Source organism: Eptatretus burgeri, chromosome 17 (assembly GCF_056783735.1).
Source record: "Eptatretus burgeri isolate ZD-2024b chromosome 17, Ebu_testis_v1, whole genome shotgun sequence".
In the NCBI taxonomy this organism is placed as follows: Eukaryota; Metazoa; Chordata; class Myxini; order Myxiniformes; family Myxinidae; genus Eptatretus; species Eptatretus burgeri.
In genome coordinates this window covers 39,876,560-39,902,340 of record NC_140977.1, presented here as the reverse complement: position 1 = coordinate 39,902,340, position 25,781 = coordinate 39,876,560, and the positions used below count along the sequence as shown (strand labels likewise).

Sequence of the window (25,781 nt, the reverse complement as noted above, 5' to 3'; positions counted from 1 at the left end):
CAAACAGAGCAGTTCGGAGGGGAGAAGTTAAGAGTTCGGAGGGGAGAGAGTGAAGAGTTCGGAGTCAGTGAAGAGTTGGGACGAGTCAAGAGAGGAGTCGGAGAAGGCGGTTGGACGGAGCTGTGGAGAGGTGGCGGCGGCGAAGGCGGTCGAGGGGGTGCTCGTGTCGGAGTCGGGAGCTGCGGAGGGAGAGGCCGGCGGCGCGACCGAGGTCGTGGTGGAGACGCTCGTCGCGGGACCCGAGACAGGGAGATATCCTCCTTCCCCCGAGCATCAACAACCCCCTCCTGTTTCCCCCCGCGCTGAGATAGTGCGAGAAGGGGGCCCCGTTCCCACCCCCTACCAGACACTGTCCGCGAGGCCCGCGGAGTCGGGGCGCCAGCGCCATTTTGCGGCTCATCATCAGACGGGTAGGCCCGACGCGGTCTCGGCCTCAGGCCCGCCTACCCCCCTCATCCTTGAGGGTGGTCCTTTTCTTTTGCTTTGAGTACATGTGTTGTCGGCGCCGTCTGTGAAGTAAAACTGTATAAGTGTTGCCGTGTGCTCGGTAGTCGGTTAGCTCTGCATTGTGTTTTGCACATTTGCTTTTGGTGTAATTGTACATGTGTGCTTTCCGTTCATCGCGAAATAAATGTGCTTTATGTTGAACTGTTTTCCCGTTTCGCTTCGTCTTTTCCTTTATTGAATCTCCATCTTACTTCACGTAAAGGGTTGGTCGTGGGCTAAAACGCCTGATAATTAATCGAACCGTCGAGGCCGACGATAACACCGCTCGGTTATCCCGATAGTACGGAACGGGTCGCTTAAAGTGGCCCGTGTCCGAAGTCGACCTGCGGCGAGGTGCGATCGCCCGGTCTACCCTCCGTGTGGGTACTTAGGTAGGTCGAATTTGGCGAGCAACCCTATCCCACGCGGGGGCCGATTGGCACGATCGTGGTGAGGCCGAAAGGTCCACCCGTGACTAGTTCCCGGCGTTAGTCCGAGAGGGTCACGACGGGATTGTCCGTCCGGTGGGCGACGTGCCGAGATTCGAGTTACGTGGCCGTTCGCACGCCGGCGGGCGCGAATCCGCAACAATATAAATATATATATATATATATATATATATATATATATATATATATATATATATATATATATATATATATATATATATATATATATATATTGTTGTGGTTACCAAATTCGCAAACCACCATTCAGGTCCCTTAGGTGAGGTATCTCGGTAAGTACATGTGTAGTTAGGTCCAAACCCGTTGTCTAGTGGGAATACATGTCATTTATGCGAGCTGCGACTCTTCAGGATAGCCGTTTTTCTTTTACTATCTTTATTTTGGACCAACCGCCATGATTACCACCACAACCACAACATCAACCACCAACCACAACGCCGCTTCACCACAACCGCCACGACCTTCCCGTCACACCTCGCAGCCGTCGCATCGCCACCGTTCTTGCCCCGCTGTGGGTACCGGTGTTGGACTCGGGCAGGGCACGCGTCGAACAGCGTGTACAAAATCACGGATTTTGTGCTTCAAAAACGGATCAAAAACGACACACGCCCACTTTTTGCCGTCCAATCGGTGAGCGAGGGGCGATTTGGCCCCGCCTCCAGGACGATCGATATATGCAAATTTGTGGATCAAAAAGCCTTCACGCCCACTTTTTCTCGGGCCAATGGGGAGCGAGGTGAAAGGTCAAAGGGAGGGGGTCAAAGGCGAAGCTACGGGGGGGATAAAAGGACCGTGTTCGTCAGTCAGGAGAATCGAGAAGGGGAGAGTCCAACGAGGAGAGTCCAAAGAAGAGTCCAGAGTCGGAGAGTCCAGAGGCGGAGAGGCGGCAGCGGCGAAGGCAGACGAGGGGGTGCTCGCGTCGGTGCCGGGAGCTGCACGCCCGAGGGAGGCCGGCAGCGCGACCTGGCCGAGGTGGAGACGCACACCAGGGATAATAAAGATCCTCTATACCCCGAGCATCAACAACCCCCTCCTGTTTCCCCCCGCGCTGAGATAGTGCGACCAAGGGGGCCCCTTTCCCACCCCCTACCAGACACCCTCCGCGAGGCCCGCGGGTTGGGGCGCCATCGCCGCTCCGCGTCTCATCACCAGACGGGTAGGCGCGACCCGGTCTCGGCCTCAGGCCCGCCTCATCCTTGAGGGTATTCTTTCCTTGGTTTTGGGTATGTGTTGTCGGCGCTGTCTGTGAGGTAGAATTGTATAAGTGTTGCCGTGTGCTCGGTAGTCGGTATTAGCTCTGCATTGTGTTTTCGCTTTTATATTTGCTTTTTGTGTAAATGGAATTGTGTTTTTTCTGTGTGCATTTGGTGGAATTGAATATGTGTGCTTCCCGTGTGCCGCGAATAAATGTGCTTTTGTGTTGAACTGTTCTCCCGCTTCGCTTCGTCATTTCTCCCATTGAATCCTCATCTTGCTTCACGTAAAGGGTTGGTAGTGGGCTGAATACGCCCGATAATTAATCGAACCGTCGAGGTCGACGATAACACCGCTCGGTTATTCTGATAGTACGGAACGGGTCGCTTAAGTGGCCCGTGTCCGAAGTCGACCTGCGGCGAGGTGCGATCGCCCGGTCTACCCTCCGCGTGGGTACTTAGGTAGGTCGAATTTGGCGAGCAACCCTATCCCACGCGGGGGCTGATTGGCTCGATCGCGGTGAGACCGAAAGGTCCACCCGTGACTGGTTCCCGGTGTTAGTCCGAGAGGGTCACGACTGGATTGTCCGTCCGGTGGGCGACGTGCCGCGATTCGAGTTACGTGGCCGTCAGCACGCCGGCGGGCGCGAAAACCGCAACACTGGTGTCAGGAGTGGGATACAAATTCATCGCCCTCCTCGCGGCACTGGTATCAGAGAACAGGAAAACAGGCTCTCCTGTCTCCGGCTAAATTCACGGGAATTGGTCCAGGGGTGAGAGAAGCGACCCCCGATTCCCTCCAAATTACGAGCGAGCAAATTAACCCTTCACAAGAAGCAAGATGGCGTCTCAAGGCGAGCGGGAGCCGGGGGTATTAGAAATGGATGTAGAATGGTAGGATCCATGGTCCAGGATGGAATCCCCGAGCAGGAAATGTTGATTGTGCAGGAACACGGACTCGCCCAACTGAACCCAGAACCTGAAATGGGTGCGGCAGCGGCCGCAGTGTATGACACCTCCCCCCCCCCTCTCCACCAAAACCCTTCCCCAACCTTTGCCGAAACGGCTCAGCTGAGTGCATCCAACATGGCCCAGCTATGCGCCATGCTGGCGGCAATGAACGAAAAGATGAATGCGAAAATGATCGAAAAAATGGATGCAAATACAAACGAAATGAAAGACATGAACAAGCAAATGAATGAAGTGAAAACGACGATAGATACAAATACAAACGAAATGAAAGGCATGAACGAAAAGATGGATACAAATACAAATGAAATGAAAAACGAAATGAACAAGCAAATAAACGGAATGGAAGCAAACATGAAGGAAGAAATGAAAAAGTTCCGGGGTGAGACGCAGAACATGGGCCGATGCCTGCAGGCGGGCATGACGGCCGTGACAAAGGAAATAATAGTTGAGACAAGGGAGGTAAAGGGTGAAGAGTTGGCAGACACACGGGAGATAGAAAAAATAGAGGGAAGACTACACGAGGAAGACGGGGTAAGTGACGCACACACACACACAGAGGTAGTGGAGGATAATGGGGGTGAGCTGGCGGACTGGGTAGAGACCCAGTGCGAGCACCTGGATGGCCTCCTCCAGGAACGAGGGGAGGGAGTATGCCCCCTTGAGGCGAGTCACGACCAGGTGAGTTCGGTCGTGCTTTGCGAGGTTGAGAGGATGGGTGCTGTGGACAGGTGCACGGAGAGCTTGGGGGGTATAGAGGCCCCGGAGACCCTTGTGGGGACACGAATCCCCAGTGTGGTTGTCCCTGTGTGTGTGGTGCAAGGCGTGAGTGCGTCCCCGTGTGTGGAAGCGACCCCGTGTGTGATTGGTGTGGTGGCGATGGTGCCGGAGTACGTGCTTCCCAGCACGCCGTGTGTGGATGAGGCACGGAGTGTGAGTGAGGCACCGCGGGTTAGTGCCCCCGCGTGTGTGGGTGAGGCACCGTGTGTGGAAGAGACCGCGTGTGTGAGTGTCGCCGTGTGTATGAGTGAGGCACCGCGCGTGAGTTCCCCCGCGTGTGTGAGTGAGGCACGGAGTGTGGATGAGGCACCGCGGGTGAGTGCCCCCGCGTGTGTGAGTGAGGGACGGTGTGTGGATGAGGCACCGCGGGTGAGTGCCCCCGCGTGTGTGGATGAGGCACCGTGTGCGAGTGTCGCCGTGTGTGTGAGTGAGGCCGTGTGTGTGAGTGAAACGGCCAGTGTGAGTGAGGCACAGCGGTTGAGTGCCCCCGCGTGTGTGAGTAGTATGGTTTGTGTGAGTAGTGAGGCACGCGTGAGTGAACGGCCGTGTGCAAGGTCGCTGTGTGCAAGGGAGACCGTGTGTGTGAGAGAGCGGTATGTGAGGGAGATGTCGGTTGGCATGCGGGAGCACGCAGCCGCATCTCCCGGTGTGAATGTGATGGAGTGGACTGTGTGCGTCGTAACACGCAGGTATGCGTGTGTGCAATGGAGGCGACGACGGCGACATGGGAGAAACGAAAGCCGAGTAGCGGCTGTAGTTGTTTCGCGGACCGTGCCGGGTTCACCCAGCAGTGAGCACGAGGTTCGTGCTGTGCAACGCACGAGACCAGCACGTGCTCGCTTGCGAGAGTGAAGTCCCGGTCCGGAAACGCACGCGGTGGATTTGCCGATCCCGCGGACGGACAAAGTTTAGGCAGGATTATGGATTTGGACCGGACGGGTTCTCCACGCGATCGTGTGTGTTAAGCTCCAACGGGCAAAGCACATGTGTTCGCGTGGGAAACCCCTCGAGACGTGGGGCTTGTGTTTTTTTTATGCGCACGGTGACGTCATGGCTGCACGTGTGGTTGGAATCCGGCAGGAGTGGTATCTCTGCCGGATGGTACCGTCCAAGGAGGGACGAGGAACACGTGCAGCTGCATGACGTCACGGGCAGGTGCAAAGTGCGCGAGTTGCCGCGCAGGTGCTGCGCATGGAAAAAAAAAATATATATATAAACAAGCCTCACTTTCGGGTGCACAGGATTCCTGGGCAAGGGGTGAAAGACCCCCTTACCCCTGGGCACAGGATGGAAACTAGTTAGGGGGAAGGGTTAGCTTAGTTAGACCGACTTCATGGGGCAGGGGTAAGTCCTCATGGAGTCCGTGGAATGGATTAGGTAGAGGGATTGTAGCCAGATTTAGGTTGGGAAATAAAATGAATTTTTGAGTTAGGAGACAGAGACAGACTGGTGAGTGTGTAGAGGGGACGTAGTTTAGCTACGTAGGTTAAAAGGAACGTGCTGTAGTATAAGGGACGACGTGGGAGCACGAGTTAGTTAGGGGAGGTAGTTAGAAGGATGGCAGAGTTCAGCGGTGAGTGTGTTGAAGAGTTGTGGGTTGTGAGGAGAGTACGTGTACATGTTGAGTGAGTGAGGCCAGCGGGTCTGTGTGTGTGGAGTGAATGGGGAATGCATGGTGCGATGAGTGATTGGGGGGAGGAGTGACTCCCGCCCAAGGGACCCCGGGGTCAGTGTAGAGTGAGTTAGCTGGGTTAGTCAAATTGAAAAATGGAGGTCGTTTTGTTGTTGGTGGGAAAGTAGGCTCGAGACCCATTTGGAGGGGTGCAGGAGCCCTGTTGCCGGGCTTGGGAGCGTGGCTGCGAAAGGTGAGTATCGCTGAGTGGGTACCCCGGGCACCAGGCTAGTCGGCCGTGGTAGGCCAAGGGCACATGGGGGGCCGGGATAGCGTAGTGGGCACGGGTGCGCCTGCTTGGTGCGGGGGCCCGGGGCGCCATTAGCCGCGTGGGCAGTGTTGTGGGCACGGGTGACCCTCGGAAAGGGGCCCGGGAGGCCGGCCTGCCACGTGTGCGTTTCAGGGGAGGTGCCATGGGGGGCACTCCCCGGTGTTAGGGAGCTGGTAGGCTCGGAGGCAGTGTAGTGCCCGGGGGTGCCATAGCGGAAGAATCGGCAGAGGGTCGTGCCTGCCAAAGGGAGCCACGTGTCCCAGCCAGGAGACCGTGTGAGGGCACGGAGAGAAAATTGGGGGGCGAGGCCCGAAATTGTGAGGACACCAACACAGGCGACGGGAATCTGGGCTGTTAGAACCAATAGTTTAAGCGAGAGGCGCTTGTTGAAAGCCCCGGGGTAGTTTAACAGTTAAATGGTTAGGGTAGATTAGGAGATGTACCCCTCCGCACCATCCATCCCCTCGCTGTCGTTGTGGGCCGCTGGACCCACTTGGTGTTAAGATCGCCGAACTCTGGGGAGGCCATTCTGAGGCTTAGTTGGGCCTCGACACAGGACGTTAGCTCTCCCTTATTCCCCTCCGGGAAGGGAACGTAGGGGTTGGGAGTAGGTTAGGTGACAGGATAGGTTAGCCGAACAAGGACGATAAAGGGGGTTAGGGGACGATTTATAGTGGGGGAGTAAAAATAAAAACAACAGAAAAAAATTAAGTTGGCGCTAAATTGGGGTTTGACAAATTAAGGGAGTGGGTATGTACAGTGACAGGCAAAGGCGATAGGTTGGGAGGGAGACAGGTAGGTAGGTCCGAGCCCGCCTTCCAAGTGGCCAGCACCACCGCACTCCCTCCACCAACCTCCACTGAACGGCAAAGGCTGGCCAGCTTCATCTGCAGCTGCTGTGCTGCAAGGCCTGTGCCGGCTGGATCGTCTGCCGGCTGGCTGTTTTTCTGCAAGGCCTGTGCCGGCCAGTTCATCTGCTGGCTGTTTTTCTTCAAGGCCTGTGCCGGCCAGTTCATCTGCCGGCTGTGTTTTTCTGCAGCGGCCTTCTTCGGCGGGCTGTGTTTGCCTGCTACCTTTGCCATGCCATGCCCACTGCCCACGTTCACCAGCCCCGTTCAATTTTTGCTTTGCCCCCCCCCCCCCTGTTCATTTCCATGTGCGCCAGGATCCGCAAGGCAACAGTTTGCAAGCTGCGAGAACTGCCCCGTTGGCAGCTACAACACGGGCCTGCAGTGGCGGCCCGTGCACCGTGTTTGTGTTCATCCATCCATTCGTTGTGCTCATTGCGTGTGCCACTTGAGCTGGCACGGAGACTGCGTTTGTGCAGCCCATGCACCGTTGTGGTTCACTGCGTTCAGTTCAAAAGGGAAGGCCTTGGACTGCGTGTGAGCAGCCAGCCACGTTCCCTGTCACCTGCATTGTTTGAGCCAGAGACTGCATGTGGGCAGCCTGGCTCCCTGCTAACTGCTTTTCTTTTGCAGAGTTCAATGATCCTGGGCCATGGTTTAGTGTAAAATTTGTAAGTTAAGGTTAAGATGTACTGTAAATATGAGTGCGCCCCCGGCATGTCTGTCTAGCGCCGGCAATTTTATTTAAGTCGTCCGTGTGAGTGAGTTTGTTTAGATAGTTACGCAGCCCTCAGGTTATTTATTTTGGGGACACGAATACCATGAATGTCGCACTCAGGGATCCGTAGGTAAAATGTACTAGGGGAAAACTACACATGATGGCACACGAAAATTTGACGACTCGGGACGAGTCTGTAAAAAGGGGAGGGGGTAGTGTTGTGGTTACCAAATTCGCAAACCACCATTCAGGTCCCTTAGGTGAGGTATCTCGGTAAGTACATTTGTAGTTAGGTCCAAACCCGTTGTCTAGTGGGAATACATGTCATTTATGCGAGCTGCGACTCTTCAGGATAGCCGTTTTTCTTTTACTATCTTTATTTTGGACCAACCGCCATGATTACCACCACAACCACAACATCAACCACCAACCACAACGCCGCTTCACCACAACCGCCACGACCTTCCCGTCACACCTCGCAGCCGTCGCATCGCCACCGTTCTTGCCCCGCTGTGGGTACCGGTGTTGGACTCGGGCAGGGCGCGCGTCGAACAGCGTGTACAAAATCACGGATTTTGTGCTTCAAAAACGGATCAAAAACGACACACGCCCACTTTTTGCCGTCCAATCGGTGAGCGAGGGGCGATTTGGCCCCGCCTCCAGGACGATCGATATATGCAAATTTGTGGATCAAAAAGCCTTCACGCCCACTTTTTCTCGGGCCAATGGGGAGCGAGGTGAAAGGTCAAAGGGAGGGGGTCAAAGGCGAAGCTACGGGGGGGATAAAAGGACCGTGTTCGTCAGTCAGGAGAGTCGAGAAGGGGAGAGTCCAACGAGGAGAGTCCAAAGAAGAGTCCAGAGTCGGAGAGTCCAGAGGCGGAGAGGCGGCAGCGGCGAAGGCAGACGAGGGGGTGCTCGCGTCGGTGCCGGGAGCTGCACGCCCGAGGGAGGCCGGCAGCGCGACCTGGCCGAGGTGGAGACGCACACCAGGGATAATAAAGATCCTCTATACCCCGAGCATCAACAACCCCCTCCTGTTTCCCCCCGCGCTGAGATAGTGCGACCAAGGGGGCCCCTTTCCCACCCCCTACCAGACACCCTCCGCGAGGCCCGCGGGTTGGGGCGCCATCGCCCCTCCGCGTCTCATCACCAGACGGGTAGGCGCGACCCGGTCTCGGCCTCAGGCCCGCCTCATCCTTGAGGGTATTCTTTCCTTGGTTTTGGGTATGTGTTGTCGGCGCTGTCTGTGAGGTAGAATTGTATAAGTGTTGCCGTGTGCTCGGTAGTCGGTATTAGCTCTGCATTGTGTTTTCGCTTTTATATTTGCTTTTTGTGTAAATGGAATTGTGTTTTTTCTGTGTGCATTTGGTGGAATTGAATATGTGCGCTTCCCGTGTGCCGCGAATAAATGTGCTTTTGTGTTGAACTGTTCTCCCGCTTCGCTTCGTCATTTCTCCCATTGAATCCTCATCTTGCTTCACGTAAAGGGTTGGTAGTGGGCTGAATACGCCCGATAATTAATCGAACCGTCGAGGTCGACGATAACACCGCTCGGTTATTCTGATAGTACGGAACGGGTCGCTTAAGTGGCCCGTGTCCGAAGTCGACCTGCGGCGAGGTGCGATCGCCCGGTCTCCCCTCCGCGTGGGTACTTAGGTAGGTCGAATTTGGCGAGCAACCCTATCCCACGCGGGGGCTGATTGGCTCGATCGCGGTGAGACCGAAAGGTCCACCCGTGACTGGTTCCCGGCGTTAGTCCGAGAGGGTCACGACTGGATTGTCCGTCCGGTGGGCGACGTGCCGCGATTCGAGTTACGTGGTCGTCAGCACGCCGGCGGGCGACGTGCCGCGATTCGAGTTACGTGGTCGTCAGCACGCCGGCGGGCGCGAAAACCGCAACAATATATATATATATATATATATATATATATATATATATATATATATATATATATATATATATATATATATATATATATATATATATATATATATAATATTGATATGCTGGAATGACCCCACCAGAATAATGATAATCAAAAAATAAAAAATGAAAATAGACATCGACAGAGCTTAACGTGCTAAACTAAACAAAGCCCTACCTCCATGGAATCATCTCCCATGTCTTGCTCAGGATCACAGTCTCCCTCGATTACACCTTCATCGTCAAGATCTACAGGAGACAACAATCAGACAGTGTTCTTCACTCGTGCGTAAAGGGTGAGCCAGAACACACATCAACCCCCCCTTCCCCCACAATAAGAATCACCACAATTTATTTGCAAAATTAACAAGCAAATAAAAATTTCACAAGCAGAAAGACAAAATTAATTTATCTTGAAAAAAACCCAAAAGTAAGTGGCACACCAAGATCGCTCTCCTCACTCTCCTCTGGCTCTGACTTTGGCTTTGGCGGTGGTGGTGAGCTTGGTAGATCTTCCTTCTGGAATAAACAGAGGCAGAAAGGTGAAGGTTTCTCCAAACTTTTGGATCTGAACCTTTGCAAGGTTTACATACATAATACTGTTACATGCACAGGAAAGGAAGGTGGTGAAGAGACCTTTAGTGTTGTACAAGTGTTGGAGAAAAGAAACGAAAAGAAAAAGAGTTAGTGCTCTTGGCCTCACCTTTCCAGAGTGGGGGGTTTATAACTGTTCAGGTGATGTCACAAATCAACCAGTTAGAGCCACAAGGAATCCTGTAAGCGTTTTTACCAGTCTATCCCTCCCCTCCCTCTTTATGGTCACAACATTCTCAAATACAATCTTCGCTATCTATCCTCACCAAGAAAAAAGCGCTTGGACCATTTTCTGCCATTGCCGAAATGACGGAGACAGTTTCACATGGCGCATGGACATGCCAAGACAGGTAATGAGACACTTTGCTCTGGGGCGGAATATAAAATGGATGACCGCGGCTGCAGCGAAAGAACAGGAATTGATGACTGTAGTTGGAGAACAAGAAGCGATGCCTTTTAGAGGAAAAGAGGGATAAAAAAAAAAAAATCAGGAGCGTAATGCATTAATGCACAAGTTCACTTCTGAGCTGCAGAAATATTGTTACGAATCTGGCAGCCATGAGCACACAACAGGCAGGTCCCCATCGCTCAGTTATTTCGTGAAGTATATGTGTATAGTTAGAATCCATCCCGTGTCTAATGGGTGATTAAATGTTCATGCACTGCGGAGTTATTTTGATAGTCAGGGTTTTCTTTTAAATTTTTACATCACTTACAACTACAACACCCTTGCCTCGCTCCATCCTGATGCCATAACACTCGCGGTGGGCGGAGTTCAATGAAAGACTTGGCGTCCGTCCTTCATTCTCCGTCCCTGGTACTTTGAGTGGCATTGTGGTTGCAGGTTCGAGTCCCGCCGATCCAGAACGTCGAAGACCACATGAGGTGGACAGGTCCAAGATAGCTCTGGTCTCCAGCTCACCCTTTCCTCGAGCTGGAAGCCTTCAATGAAGACCCGACGGGGTCCATTTCTGGGTATGTGTGTGTGCGTGTCCGTGGGCCCCCGTCTGACAAGTAAAACTGTTAAGTGCTTTTTGTTGTACATTATTTGCCTTGCTTATTCGGATAACACTTCCCTTACGTGCTCCCCTCAAACCCCGACTATTGTTAATAAATTCCCCTCTTGTTGAATGTCCCAGCTCATCCTTGTCCTTTCTATCATTGGTTTGCCGTGCTGCGAACGGGAATTAGGAGGCCTCATTGCTGCCGTAATCGTGCAATCGGCCCGGCAGGATTCTGGTACTCTCCGCTCGGGGTACGCCTCGGATCCAGCTCGGTAATGGCCCTGATCACGCAGATCCTGCCGAGGGTAAATTTCCCTGGTAGTTTGGACGACGTGGGTATTTAGGTATATTGAAATTGGCAATTGACCCTATCCCATGTGGTCGACCTGTTGGCGATCTTCGGTCCGATAAGGGACCCGTGACCTTTCGGATTTATCTGAAAGGTACGACCTAAATTCCGGGTGTTCGGTGGAGCCGACTCTACTGCTCCATCTAGCGGTCGTGCTCGCCACCGAGGCCCAGCCCCATAACAATATCGCAATCCCGTACTAGATTGCCATGTCCGTCCTAGGCTGCCAGCAATGGCAAATATGCCATTGACACTGATAACGTTCTGCTGCCCTGGCTTCACATACATTTATTCACTTGCGAGCCCCATCTATCCTGACCCCTCCTTTGTTGTTGCCAGGCTTACAGCAGTAGAGTACAGTCAAACGAGGGTAAACTACAGCTAAAGTCATCACAAATTGAAACATGTGGTTTCCCTTTGGATTTATCAGAAATGTCTCCAGAATAACATACTAAAAGTCAAGGGGGGGGGGGATAAAATAAAATAAAATGCACAAGCAAAATTCGCTTTTTCAATGCATACATTTTCAAAGCTGCATAAATCCAAAATGGCTACCACAGAGTTAGATTACTACATCTTGACTATCCATCTGTCTATAGCTATCCTACATTCTATACAAGCAAATACCACCCGTCACTTCACTGACGGGAATAGTAAAAGGGAGGAGAAAGGGAGGAGGGAGGGGCGTGAGGAGGGGTGGGGAAGGGAAGGCAGACGTGTGGTGGAGCGTTAATTACCACTCATACCGTCTCATCACAATGATTCTGCATACAATAACAGTGAAGATGGAAACAAATTACAGAAACTTCACTGTTATTCGATGCAGAATCATTTTGATGAGTCTTCTTCTTCTTCTTCTTTCGGCTGCTCCCATTAGGGGTCGCCACAGCAGATCATCCATATGATCCGCATAGTGATTTGGCTTAGTTTTTACGCCGGATGCCCTTCCTGACGCAACCCTGGTCACCTCTTACAACACAGGGATATGGTACACCTATTCTAACCGGGGCATACACCGGGCCCAGTACACTGGTGCTCACTTCGCTGACCTCGGAAGGATGACAGACTGAGGGAACCTCCTGGTGTGTATTAATTCAGGCGGCCAACGAGGCTTGAACTCAGGACCTTTTGGATCCCAAGCCGCTACCCTAACCACTACGCCAACACCAGGCTTAATCATTTTGATGAGAGTATGAATTGTAATTAACGCTTCACCGCATGTCTGCCTTCCCTTCCCCCACCACTCTTCTCTCCCTCCGTCCTCTCTCTCTATTCCCCTCCACCTCCTCACTCTCCCCCTCCCTTTCTCTCCCCCCCACCCCTTTAGTACGCCCGTCAGCGAAGCAACAGGTGGCATTTGCTAGTAAATACATATAGCACGATATTTCAAAACGTTTGTGGACTGATTTGGACAAAACTTGGTGGATGAGCTTGGTCATTGACAAGAACAAGCCGATGAGATTTTGGTTCAGGTACGGATGCACATCTGGCTTATCAGTTGGCTGCAGAACGTAAACTGTTCAGCCTGGTGGAGGTATGCACTCTCCTGAGTGCCGTTCTTGTTAACATTGCTCTGCTAGGTTTAATTGACAATCTATTATTATTAAATAAATATCGTCAGGATGTCTCCTCTTCCCATCCGGCTGATAGAATAGTGGGCAGCCATTGGGAGAGGACGGAATTTTATTTCCCCACACACGGCTTCAAATTCAGCCAATCACCAATCGGTTATCTGGGGAAAGGCACCCCCCCACCCCCCACCCCGACAAACACCAGGGCAGGTGAGCGAAGGTTTGCACACATCATGGAAATGACAATGTGTGTGTGGATCCAAACCCATTTCACACAGCCACATATCCTCCTCCCCTCCTCCACAACTTGCAACACTGCAACTGACGAAACTTACACACGCACAAACACGCTCACACACTCACCTTTGGTGGGGGGCTTGCAGATTCCTGTGGAGTTGCTGCAGGGATGGTCGCACCCAAGCTGGGGGTAGAGAAGGAGGGAACATGCAATCAAAAAAAAAACTGCAAATCTGGCATCGTGGGATTTTTTTTGTCTCCAATGCTCACAGAAGTGTTTTACACAATTAGAAGAAAAGCATGTGGGCATATGCATGTCCCCGCTGCCTCACCATAACCACGCTTGCGACAAGTACTGTCGACCAAACACCACCAATGACATGATCCTGAGAGGTATCACGTATCACATTTACGGCTAAGTGAACAACCTGATGGAATGCATGAAAGGTCATTGCATTCTGTAAAAATTGGTGTTTGGTGTGCTGCAAGTCAGCAATGAATTATTGGCCCAATTTTCTTCTCAGAAACAGTAAACTCAGAACGTTACATCAACCTAATCCATGAGATTCTTGGGCACCTTACAGAAGATGAAATCAACCAAGGACGGTTTCAGCAAGATGGTACCACAAGTCACACTTCACAATCAATGCAGCATTAACAAACTTAGGCTACTCTTTGGTGATCGTGTCATGTCCAAATCATGACGGCCACCCCGATCCCCAGATTTTTTTTTGTGTAGATATTTTGAAGGATATAGTATACGCCACAAATCTACACACTATTGGTGAATTAAAAGCAATAATCAGTGATGCAATCAATCAATTTGTGCCTGCAACATGGTGGTGGATACTTTTAGCACTTCATTGAAGGTAATCAATTGTGTGGATCATGTCACGTCTTTCTGTAACGTCAGGCTACATTTACGCAAAATATTAGCTTCTTAACTGACGTGGTATTTTATGTAGGGGAATAATTTAAGGTTCTCGAATAAAAATTAAAAAGCAGTGTTTTTTTAAATATATATTGTTACGAATCTGGCAGCCATGAGCACACAACATTCAGGTCCTTATAGAACAGTTATATCGGTAAGTGCGTGCTTATAGTTAGGGCCCCCTACCTGTGTCTAACGGGAATTACATGTGTGCGCTGCGGAGTTTTGTTTACAACAAATCTCCTTCACTTCACATACCGAAGCCATAGCCCACGTGCGTTCAGCCACGTATGTGGGCGGAGATTTCCATCGCCTCAGACTGGGACTCTGCCAAGGAAGGCAGGGGCATGCCCCTTGTCCAATCACACCACAGAGAGCGACTTTCCCACGGCACCCCGGCCAATGGGATTGAGACTGCCACAGAGAGCGACTTTCCCACGACACCCCGGCCAATGAGGGTGGAGAGTGCATCAGACGGCGATTTGCTCACCCCGGAGGAAAAAAAGAATAAAAAGGAACACCAGGCTGGGTGAAGCAGGGTCGTGGTCGTGGTCATAATCATCGTGTTGCGGGTTCGAGTCCGCCAAGCTGGATCATCGTCGCCTCTGATCTTCTCCTCGGTCTTGGTCGATTGGTGCGTGGCCGGTTGGAGAGCGCGGTACCTGGTGCTTGGAGCGGCATCGTGTTGCGGGTTCGAGTCCCGCCGAGCAGGATCGTCGAAGACCACATGAGGTGGACAGGTCCAAGCACAGGCTCGAGTCTCCAGCTCACCTATCCGCGAGCTGGAAACCTTCAATAAAGACTCGAAGGGGTCCGTGTGTGTGTGTGTGTGTGTGTGTGTGTGTGTGTGTGTGTGTGTGTGTGTGTGTGTGTGTGTGTGTGTGTGTGTGTGTGTGTGTGTGTGTGTGTGTGTGTGTGTGTGTGTGTGTGTGTGTGTGTGCAGGCGCATCTTCAAGTAGAACTGCATAAGTGCTTGTGTATAAATTTCCATTTCTTTTATAGTCGTGATGGCTCTGCTCTTTGTGTGTTCCCTTCCCCCCATTGTTAATAAATATCTATTTTGTTGAATGAATCAGCTCGTTTCTGTGCTTCTTTCATTGGCTTAGCACGGTACGTATTGGGAAATGGTAAGTTGTGCATTTGGACCGATGGGTCTTGGTAAAAATCTGCACGGGTTATGCATGGTTCGAGCACGATAACGGCTCATTCCGCTTGAGGCCTGCCGAGGGTGTGAATTCCCCGGTAGCTTTGCCGCGTGGATACTTAGGTATATCGAAATTGGTAATTAACCCTATTCCACACGGCCGAATTATTGGCAATTCACGGTCCTGCAAGGGACGCGTGCCTTTCGGAGTTCTCCGAGAAGCACGATCTACATTCCAGGTGTTCAGTGGAGCAGACTCCACTGCTCCACCGAGCTGTCGTGCTCACCACCAAAACTCGGCCCCACAACAAGAAATATATGCATGTATGTATGTATACATACAGATAATATACACATACATACATATATTGTTGCGGATCCGGGGTGGCGGGATTCTCACACAGTCCTTGGCGCCACCCTCACCACCACCGTCTCCGGGGTTTATAACGCCGGCCAGCTCAGCACAGGCCTCGGGTCACACGTCTTCAATCGCGATACCAACGTACTCCTTGTACCTTGCCAGTTGGGGAAATAGAACCCCTGGTTACAGACTGGTTTTGTCAGATGCCGAGCGTTTTCTGCCAGTTTGTAACCATTTTGGTTTTATATGCCAATCAAACGGATCGTTCCTCGACGCGACAAATTAATCCATAGCGGCAACTTCATACGAACCAACCAGATTTATTGGGGAACATCGGGGATCACAACACAAGCAAAATTCACGACAATGTTTTTATTAACAATCCTTAACCCGTTCTTAACGAGGGAACCACGGACTACAGGTTTCGAGGGGGTCGCTACCAAGATATGCCTTAAATAACGTGCAGACAAAGACAGATAGACAGACAGCATGCATGCAAGACAAGACAGAGTACATGGTGATGTCTCATGGATGAGACGACTGTGGCAAAAGCACGAATGTCGCTCGCAACAGGCGGATGTCCATGGATTCGAGCTCCAGCTCAAATGCGCCGCGTGGCGAAATGGAGGCGTTGTACTCTTGCCCCCTTCGCGCCACACGCGGTCTCCGCACGCTCTGACCCCGCGTAAGGTCGACGATGGGCCTCAGCTGATCTCTCTCAGTCCAGCATACAAATCCAGGCCTGGCCCGTTCACCAGACAAGGCCCAAATCGAGGTGCCGAGCTGAGCAGGCAGATCGACAAACGCGTCGAGCCGTGAGGTGAGCAAGTACGGAGGCTCCGCGGTCAGACGCAGGCCGAACCTGTCGATCACCTCCCCATACGAGTCGATAGTCGACTTGACGTGCAGGCCACCTCTCCCACTGTCCAAAAGGGCAGACTCGACGTGCAGGCAGCCTCTCAAAACTCAACCTTTTCACGAAGCCTTAGTTTCTCTCGCTTTGAAGCCACTCCGAGCACGCTTCGAAAACCCGACTGTTGTTTTCCACACACAATAATGTTTTCTCCGAAGCCTTTGTTCGTTCGCTCGCTTTGACACACGAGCACCCTCTCAACCGACTGCAGTTTTGCACTTCTGCCAAACTGAAGTTGTTCACGAGGTCTTCGCTTGCTCTCTCGTTCGCTCCTTCGACACACGAGCACGCCTTCCTCAGCGACTGCTGACAAACTCTTCCCCTTCGCGTCACTTCCTCTTTTTGGCCACACCCTCTCAGCTGACTCGGCAGGGCCTCGCCCGGGATGGGGAAGAAGAAGAGGGACCTCTCGTTCCACCACCACCACCACCGCACAACCAATAAAACAGCCTCTTACATCTCCCGACACATACAACGTCCATTTTACCAAACAACCTATCTATACATGCATTTAATAGGGGATCTGAGCTAATCCTATATTTAGTAGTCCAATAAGGGCCATTTCCATAACAACACACACACACACACACACACACACACACACACCAATCTGTCTGCCCCACCCTGAAACAAGGAAATGCTTCTCAGAGAGAAAAAAAAAAAACTATATTAAGTAAAAGTTGTTTCAAATTAATCCAAACCTGCAGGACAATTTAAAAAAAATTTCAATCGAGACAAAATTGAACCCAGGCAATGTGTGGTGGCAGCTACCGCAAGGCTGGTCTGCCTCGCTTCTCCCTTTTTAATTTTTTTTTCTTTGCTGTTAAGACATGATGGTGTCACGAAAGGTGCACGTGTTCTGAAGAACACAAGAAACTGTATGAATGTGACAAAATGCAAAAAACAAACAAACAAACAAAAAAAACCACATCATGACATCTCTTTTGGTTTGGCTGTAATTTAAAAATCAAATTAAATAAAATGAATAAATATAAGGGTATGTTTTTTTTGAACATACGAGTCCCCTAGGACCATGACGCTATCGTTCTTGTTGTTAATTTTGGTAAAATGGCACAGAATGCTGTCACTCAAATCCGTTGGAAAACTCACTCGTGGCGAACACGTTCCCAGGCCTGTTTGCCATGTTACATTACTCATTAGGATCGCAGAATTATCCCAAGGGAGTGTTAATAGAAACACATGACCTACCTAATTTGACCGAGCAACAGTTATAAGCATGGTCTGAGTAGCGGCTTTCCAAACTTCAAGTTGCAACCACCATAAACCACAAAACAGCCGGAACAAGGGAATCCATCCTGAGACCAGGTATATTTAATAACAAGCAAATGTTCAGGGGAAGGATGACGTGAAGCAAGAACAATGTAAATGTGTATGTAATAAACAAACAACATAATCACTCCTAACCCTTCATTGATATACACGCCCTCAAAAAGAACCAAGCAAACTGTGGCTTCCTTAAATATTCTAATCTTATGGCCCATTCAATCACACGACAAGAGATATGCAAAGGGAGACAGGAAGAGATCTGGTCAGCAAACCCGATAATGAGCCTGGCATTAAATGCGGTGGCAGCTCGCTTCCACAGTGAACATCCCGTCACATCCATACTCCATTCTGGCAGGATGTCGTTCGGCGAACGAAGAACAGGGAAGAAGCGCAGTTTCCTCTGCAGTGGTATTCCTTTTTCCTGATCAGCTCCATCTCAATGGGCTCAGACGTCAACAGCTTTTCAGCTCAATGAGTCATAACCACTAGTCACAGGCCATAAGAAACATTGCACATGCTTCCAGTGGTGATTTTATCTTCAACTTTGACAGCACCTAAGCATTCTCCCATGGCCTCACACAAGGTTTTGTGCACATTTTAAAAAAGAAACAGAGAGAGGAAAGCTAGAAGGGCACTCGTTGGAGCGCATACCTCTGCCACGTAATGACCGATCTAGAACATATCAGGCCCAATAAATTTTTGAAATATCATTGGCCCTATCTCTCAATGGAGAACAATCACTTTACAAATTCTAGTATCTGGATCCAAAGCCGTATCTTCCCCAAAATCGATTAAATTTGTCCGTGTCACACACCCAACCTACCCACCAAATTGCATCCACATCTGTCCACAAATTTTTGAAATACCCTGCACACAAACAAGAAATGTCTTGCACAACACGTAACTTGCAAAATCCATAAGACAAGGTTAGGTAATGTATGGGAGCATGCACCAGAGCAGCGCGTTGCTGTGTCCATTTTCCGTCGGTACTCAAGGTGGCCTCTTTCTGGCCATCCCCCATGGAGATGCCTGGCCCATCACCATCTACTTGAGATGTCGATCAACCTGCTGCAACGAGGCATGTCATCATCCGTTTGGCCTTCTCCACTCACGAGGCTCCCTCTCTGAGAGAAACTGATAAGCAAGATCAGCGTCGGGAATTCAAGCCACATGTCCATACAGCTGTAGCTGACGTGCACAGACTATGCAGGTAACAAATCTCATTTGAGTCAATCTCAGCAACCGCTCGTTGGACACAGTCTGACCAGTGATAGCCAAGGATTATCCGAAGAGAGCTGGTACCAAAATAATTAAGTCTTCATCTCAGATCCTTTGGCAGAGCCCAAGTTTCAGACCTGTAGAGCAAGACTGGACGCACCAAGGACCTGAAGACTTGGACTTGCGTCGTCCTGCACAGGTACCGACAGCGACACCCCATGATCCAGTGAATCCATGACTCCCACAGGCTCAACACAGATGTCTGTTGACCTCCGGCTCACGACCTGCAGAAACATGAATATCACTGCCAAGGTAAGTGAATCTCTCCACGATCTCAACATCTTCACCACAAACAGAAACAGACAAGATGGCAGCATCCAAGATGTCACTGAAAGCCTGGATCTTTGTTTTGATCCAGGAAACCCGTAGGCACAGTGGGTCCTATTCTTCATTCAGTGCCTCAAGGACCCCTACAAGGACATCCAGCGTTTCAGCAAGGATGACTGGATCATCTGCAAAATCAAGGTCAAAGATGTGGACATTCCCAAGCGATGCACTGCAGCTTGATCTCTCCGACAACTTCCCAAGAAGTGTTGAAGAGTGTGGGGGCCAGTACACACCCCTGACAAACTCCAGTCACAACTGGAAATAAGTTGGACATGGAACCACCACACCTCACAGCACTCTCTGTACCAGAGCATAGTTCAGAAATCAGAATGATCAACTTTGGTGGCTTCCCACAAAGACGGTGAATCCTCCAGAGGGCATGCCGATTCGCTGATTCAAATGCTTTGCAGAGATCAACAGAAGCTGCAAGTAGCCCCTGCTGAAACTCTCATCTGCATTTGGTGAGGAGCGAGAGAACAAAGATACAGTCAATCATTGATCTCTTTGGTGTAAAGCCAGACTGCTCTAGGTGCTTGTGCTTGAGCAGATGGTGTGCCTTTGGAGAGAAATTTCCTCTTCGCCTGACGGTGGGTTCCAAGACATCCGCTGGCAACATCAAGGAAGGGAATCTTGAAGGCATTTGAGAACTCTTCAAGATTCCCCACAGCACAATGACTCCCCCCCACCAATATCCATTCAGCCCATTCGTAAACTCCTCAGCGACTCTCGTATCCCTGAGCTTGTCAACATCCAGCCTCGGCGAGGATGGTACCATTCTCCTGGATTGAAACTGAAACTTCAGAGTTGCTAAAACAAGCCTGTGGTCGGTATTGAGGAACTCGGTACTCCGGTAGACCCTGCAGTTCTGAATCGTCCTCCAGCGGCCATCAACGAGCATATGGTCAATCTCCTTTGCCACACCACCAGCATTGGAATACCAAGTCTGGCAATGAGCCTGCAGGCACTTAAACTATGATCCAGCTACCCGAAGTCCACAATTTCTTGCAAAATCAAGGAACTTGGTGATATTCAGGTTGCAGTTCCAGACCCATGGGGACAAACATGTCTCATAGCCAGTCAATGATTTGAAGTCGCCCAAGACCAGAAGAGCAACTCGTCTGGGGCACTGATCAACCAGACTCGAGCACGGCATAAAATGCGTCCTGCACAGTGAGATCACTCGCCTCAGTCGGAGCATACATAGAGACCAGGGAAATGACACCCAAGGAGTGACGAATCCTCAGTCCCATCATACGCTCGTTGACTGCTGTTACGACAATTATCATTCGAGTCAACTTATTGGACACAGCTACAGCAACTAAAGGACATAGATAAAGTAACCATCAGAGGGACCAGACCAGTCGTACATGCAACCACCTGCCATGATCTCACCACAATCCAGTTTCTGAATCTCAGAGTGCTGCAATACTGATGTTCAAGCGCTGGAGCTCAGATGGTAGCAGAGACAGATGATCATATTCGCTTTGAGATATAACATTGCAGGCACCACCTAAAGGGACCGCCTCAGGTTAACCCGAGATTGCCATCTGGTGGACGACACCTCAGCACCACCCGACACACGACCGCCATCCAACCCGAGAAGGTGACCCCGTGTTTTGCCTGTCATCAAAGAGTGGGGGGTCCCAAAGGCTTTGCCCCAATCCTGACATCCGGTGAGCTGCCCTGCGAAGGGGAACTGCATCGGAGATACTCCCACGGAATAGCTTTTCAGTTCTTTGCGTTGTCAGTGTGTTTTGCAGAGCGAAATGTTTTTACGGTGGCAGTAGTGCAAATCCTGCCACCAACCTCCTAGGAAAGGTTACCCACTGCAGGAGGACATTCACAGATGCAGATAGGCACAAGATATGGATGGCCGGTGGCTCACAAGAAGCTCCTCCGCCTTTTGACAGGTCTTGTTTTTAGTCCTGCTGGGTGTCCATATCCATACACCCTCCTCACCAGGAAACCTGGTGGGGAAGATGGTTTAGTCGCAGACAACGAAACATGTTACTACAGGTTAACATAGTAACTGTAGCAAGTCACAGATCTGATCTGGCCTGACCTAACATCAAACAAATTTGACTAAAAAATAAAAAACTAGAACTGCCACTTAAAAACTGCTGGTAGTGATGACCGGGTACCCAGACCTTCAATCAAACATGACTGCCAAACCATGTGACGTGTGATGTCGTAAATTTTACCACGCCTGCATACACGGTGGTAGATGATAATTGCAAATTTTCGATTCGATAGGTTATGTGATTCCAGAGAAAACATTATTTAATATTTTTCTTGAATCCAACACGGCTGCCAAACCATGTGACCTATCAATTCAAAATTAACAAACTTGTATTCACTGCTCATGTGCAATAGGTGTGTGAAGTTTCCCCTTGATCAGATTAGCCGTTCTGGAGAAGATGTTTTAAGGTTTTAGGGTAAATCCAAGATGGCGGCCAAACCATGTGACTTCATAATTTTCACCATCTATGCAGACATCATGGAGGATGACAGTTGCAAATTTTCACTTCGATAGGTTAAGCAGTTCCAGAAAAAACATTATTTAATATTTTTCTTAAATCCAACATGGCTGCCAAACCATGTGACCTATCAATTATAAATTAACAAACTTGTATTCACTACTCATGTGCAATAGGTCTGTGAAGTTTCCCCTTGATCAGGTCAACTGTTCTGGAGAAGATGTTTGAAAGTTTTAGGGTAAATTCAAGATGGCCACCAAACCATGTGACCCATCAAGAAGAAATTAACAAACTTGAGAAAGGACCTCATTGGGAATACATGTGTAAAGTTTCGTCTCAATCTGTCTTTCCGTTCTGGAGAAGAAGATTTTAAAAATTTATTCATTTTCAATCCAAGATGGCTGCCGAGCCATGTGACCTATGATTGCTTGGGGGAGTTCGTCCTGTACAACCAGCATTTCCTGCTCGGGGTTCTCATCCTGAGCCATGGATTCTAACATTTCTAAATCCATTCCTACCACCCCCCGCTCACGCTCGCCTTGAGACTCCATCTTGTTTCTCGTACGAGAATAATTTAGATCGCTCGTAATTTGGAGGGAATCGGGGGTCACTCCTCTCACCCCTGAACCGATTCTCGTGAATTTATCTGGAGACGGGAGAGTTTGTTTCCCGCTCTCTGACACCAGTGTTGCGAATTCACGCCGGCCGGCGTGCGAACGACCACGCAACTCGAATCGTGGCACGTCGCCCACCGGACAGACAATTCTGTTGTGACCCTCTCGGAACAACGCCGGGAGCTAGTCACGGGTGGGCCTTTCGACCTCACCACAATCGTGCCAATCGGCCACCCGTGTAGGATAGGGTTGTTCGCCAAACTTGACCTACCTAAGTACCCACGCGGATGGTAAACCGGGCGATCATAGCTCGCCACAGGTCGGCTCCAGACACGAGCTGCTGGGGCGGCCGGTTTCGTACTATCGGGATAACCGAGCGGTGTTATCGTCGACCTGGACGGTTCAGATTAATTACCGGGATGTTGCACCCACTACGAACCCCTTACGTGAAGTAGGATGGAGAGTCAATAGAGAAAAGACGAAGCGAAACGGGCACAGTTCAACATGCAAGCACTTTATTACGTGACACACGGAAAGCATGTATATACAGCCATACACAAAAAGCAAATGTAATACAACCGACGAGCGCGTACACACGGCAACACTTACACAGTTTTACTTCATAGATGGCGCCAACACACATTTACACAAAAGCAAAAGAAAGAAGCCACCCTCACAGACAAGGAGGCAGACAGGCCAGTAGGCCAAATGTGCGCGGGACCTAGAGGAGCGGCTAAGTCCGCGAGACCGGGGAGGTCTTACCCGCGTCCTCGTGAAGCGTTGGCGGGTAAGACGCAAAGTGTCCGCGACGCTGTGCCGCGACTCCGGGCCCCTGGTGTGCTTGTTGGCACTACGTTTGGGGTGAGGGAGGAACGGGGCCCCCTTTTGCACTATCTCAGCGCGGGGGAAGGAGAAATTGTTGATGCCCTGGGGGCGGGGAGTGGCTGGCTGAATTGGGTCCCGCGACGAGACGAGCGATCCCCCACACCGCAGCCTCGTCGCCGACTGCCGTCCTCCTGGCCTCGGACCCGAGCTCCCCTGCCCCGACCAGCCGCCCGCAGCTCCACCGCGACGCTCCTCGTCTCCAAAAGCAACTTCTCGACAACACACTCTCCTCTTTTCCCGCTCAACTTAAGCCCCCGAGTCGCCTTCTGCTCGCACCTTAATAGCGCTCAGGAGGCGCCGATATGCAAATTCCCAGATCAGGACGTGATTGGAGGTGGGCCAACACCGCCCCCCCGGTCAGCCATTGGTCAGGCAAAAATGGGCGTGAATCTCCCCTGATCCTAAATTTTGCAAAGACGGACCAAGACGGAATTCACCTCCACGCGCCTGGAGGCGGGGCCAAGCCACCTCGCGCTTGCCCATTGGACGGAGAAGTGGGCATGAAGCATTCCTGATCCAAATTTTCCCCTCGGAAAGGGTGCCATTCGCGCTCGCGGCTCGGTGCGTTTGGCATCAATTGCTGAACGGGCCCGAGACAGCCCAACGTTCAATGTTCACAGGTGGTGTGGGAATGGCCGTAGAAGCGATGATGTGGGATGAGGTTGTGAAGGTAAAGGCGAAGCTGGTGGTGTGGCGTCGTGTGGTTGGCGCTGTGGTGGGGATGGCATGGTTGGTGAGATGCTGTTTGTTTGAAATAAAAGATAGAGAAAGAAAAACGACTAACTCAAAGCGTCGCAGCCCGGATGCATCACATAAATTTCCTCTATACAACGGATTTGGGCTAACTACACACGTACCTATGGAGATATCTCACCTGAGGGCCCTTTATGGTGTAATGCGAATTTCCACAGCCGTAACAATATCTTGCAAAAACTTCGTTTTGGCAAGATAACAAGCAGTCATAGACTGGTACTTACGAAATCGTCAACTTGACCTCTGGCCTTGTCTAATAAAAGCTGTCTCTGGAGAAGGTAGCGACGTAAACCAGAAGTTTCTACGATGATTCTGTACCAAACCATCAAAAAAAAATTCAATGTTTTGGATGTTTGACCTCACCATGACCTTGACCTTTGACCGATTTTTGACCAAAATCTAATCAGCGCTAGCCACCACCCTCCTGAATCACGTGGTGTAATTTGACATTGGTCGCTTCTTCTGTTCTCGAGTTATCTGTACCAAACCATCAAAAATCGAATATTTGACCTCACTGTGACCTTGACCTTTGACCGATTTTGACCAAAATCCAATCAGCACTCGCCATCACCCTCCTGAATCACGTGGTGTAATTTGACATTGATAGACTCTTCCGTTCTCGAGTTATCGTGCCTACAAACAAACAAACAGACAAACAAACACAAACAAACGTCATCAATATACTTACGAAATCTTTAGATTTCGTAAGTAACAAACAGAAAAGGGTGAAAACAGTAAGCTCCGATCTTCGATGGCGGAGGTTAATAAATATTGCATGACAAAATGTAAGCGCGGCGTTCCAAGACACCAACAAAAAGAAGAAGCTTAATAAAATAGTGACGAAGCAATGAAGATTCGATTTTGGACTTATGCCGCAACAAGTAAAACGGGCTCTCGGTCATTTAGCCAAAACGAACGAATTAAAAAATAAAAATAAAAACCACGTCGTGTTAGTGTGTGCTTGTGGTTTGAGCACGGCATCCCAGACCCAGTAATCGCAGGCCGCTCACCTGAGGAGCCAGTCCTTGAAGAAACGCAGCTCGGGTAAATGAATCAATGCAGGCGTGGACTTGCACGATTCCACAAAGATTCGCAGCTGAACGATCTTTTCTGAGTCCATAACGCGTTCACTTTTAACCGCAATCAAAATAAAAATCCACTCACAAGAAAGCACCACGTTTACAACACGACCGCCGGGCCTCGACACCACCTCCCGCCTTCACGAGGTTCCTCTCTCTTCAGCCAATCAGAACGACGCATGCACGTCACGCGTCACCGGCTAACCAAAGGGAAGCACCAAATTCTCTGAGGTCGGCGCCCAGTCAGCATTTCAAATTAAATACTTTCCTCGATTTTTTTTTTTTTAATTTCACCACATACGTTGAGGTCTAATGTTGATTCAGATCTGACAAATAAACGACTTCTGGCGGTTCCGCAGGCAAGGCGGTAACGTCGTGGACATCGTGGATGGATTTATATACGGGCGGTACTCGATTTTTTTTTTTCCAATTCGAGTTTCCAGTGGGACTTTGACCCGAAACAATTGTCATCTGAGTGATATCACAGGATTATCGGCAATTTCCTGCAACGCACCGAGTGAAATGATTCGACAAGAAAATGCTCCGTTTGAATGCTCTGAAAACCAAAAAAAACCCCATATATAGTGGCATGTATAGATCCTGTAGATCTGAATGAGTGTAATTTGTATTAAATAAAAGTTAAAAACCA

General features: G+C 50.3%; 1 protein-coding gene across 2 annotated transcripts in view; it reads right to left on the bottom strand.

Annotated features, from left to right (window-relative positions):
- Nucleotides 1–25,313, bottom strand: part of ST13 (ST13 Hsp70 interacting protein) — a 54,956-nt gene extending 29,643 nt beyond the window's left edge. Inside the window, exons 1-4 of one of the 2 annotated variants that reach the window (XM_085861331.1) lie at nt 25,064–25,313; nt 13,210–13,267; nt 9,772–9,847; nt 9,507–9,577 (exon numbers count right to left, since the gene is read on the bottom strand). In XM_085861331.1, the coding sequence (XP_085717457.1) occupies nt 9,507–9,577; nt 9,772–9,847; nt 13,210–13,267; nt 25,064–25,173 (315 nt within the window). In that variant the 5' untranslated portion in view covers nt 25,174–25,313. The remainder of the gene's footprint in view (nt 1–9,506; nt 9,578–9,771; nt 9,848–13,209; nt 13,268–25,063) is intronic. The other variant, XM_085861332.1, reaches the window with a different exon arrangement.
- Nucleotides 25,314–25,781: the final 468 nt, after the last annotated feature.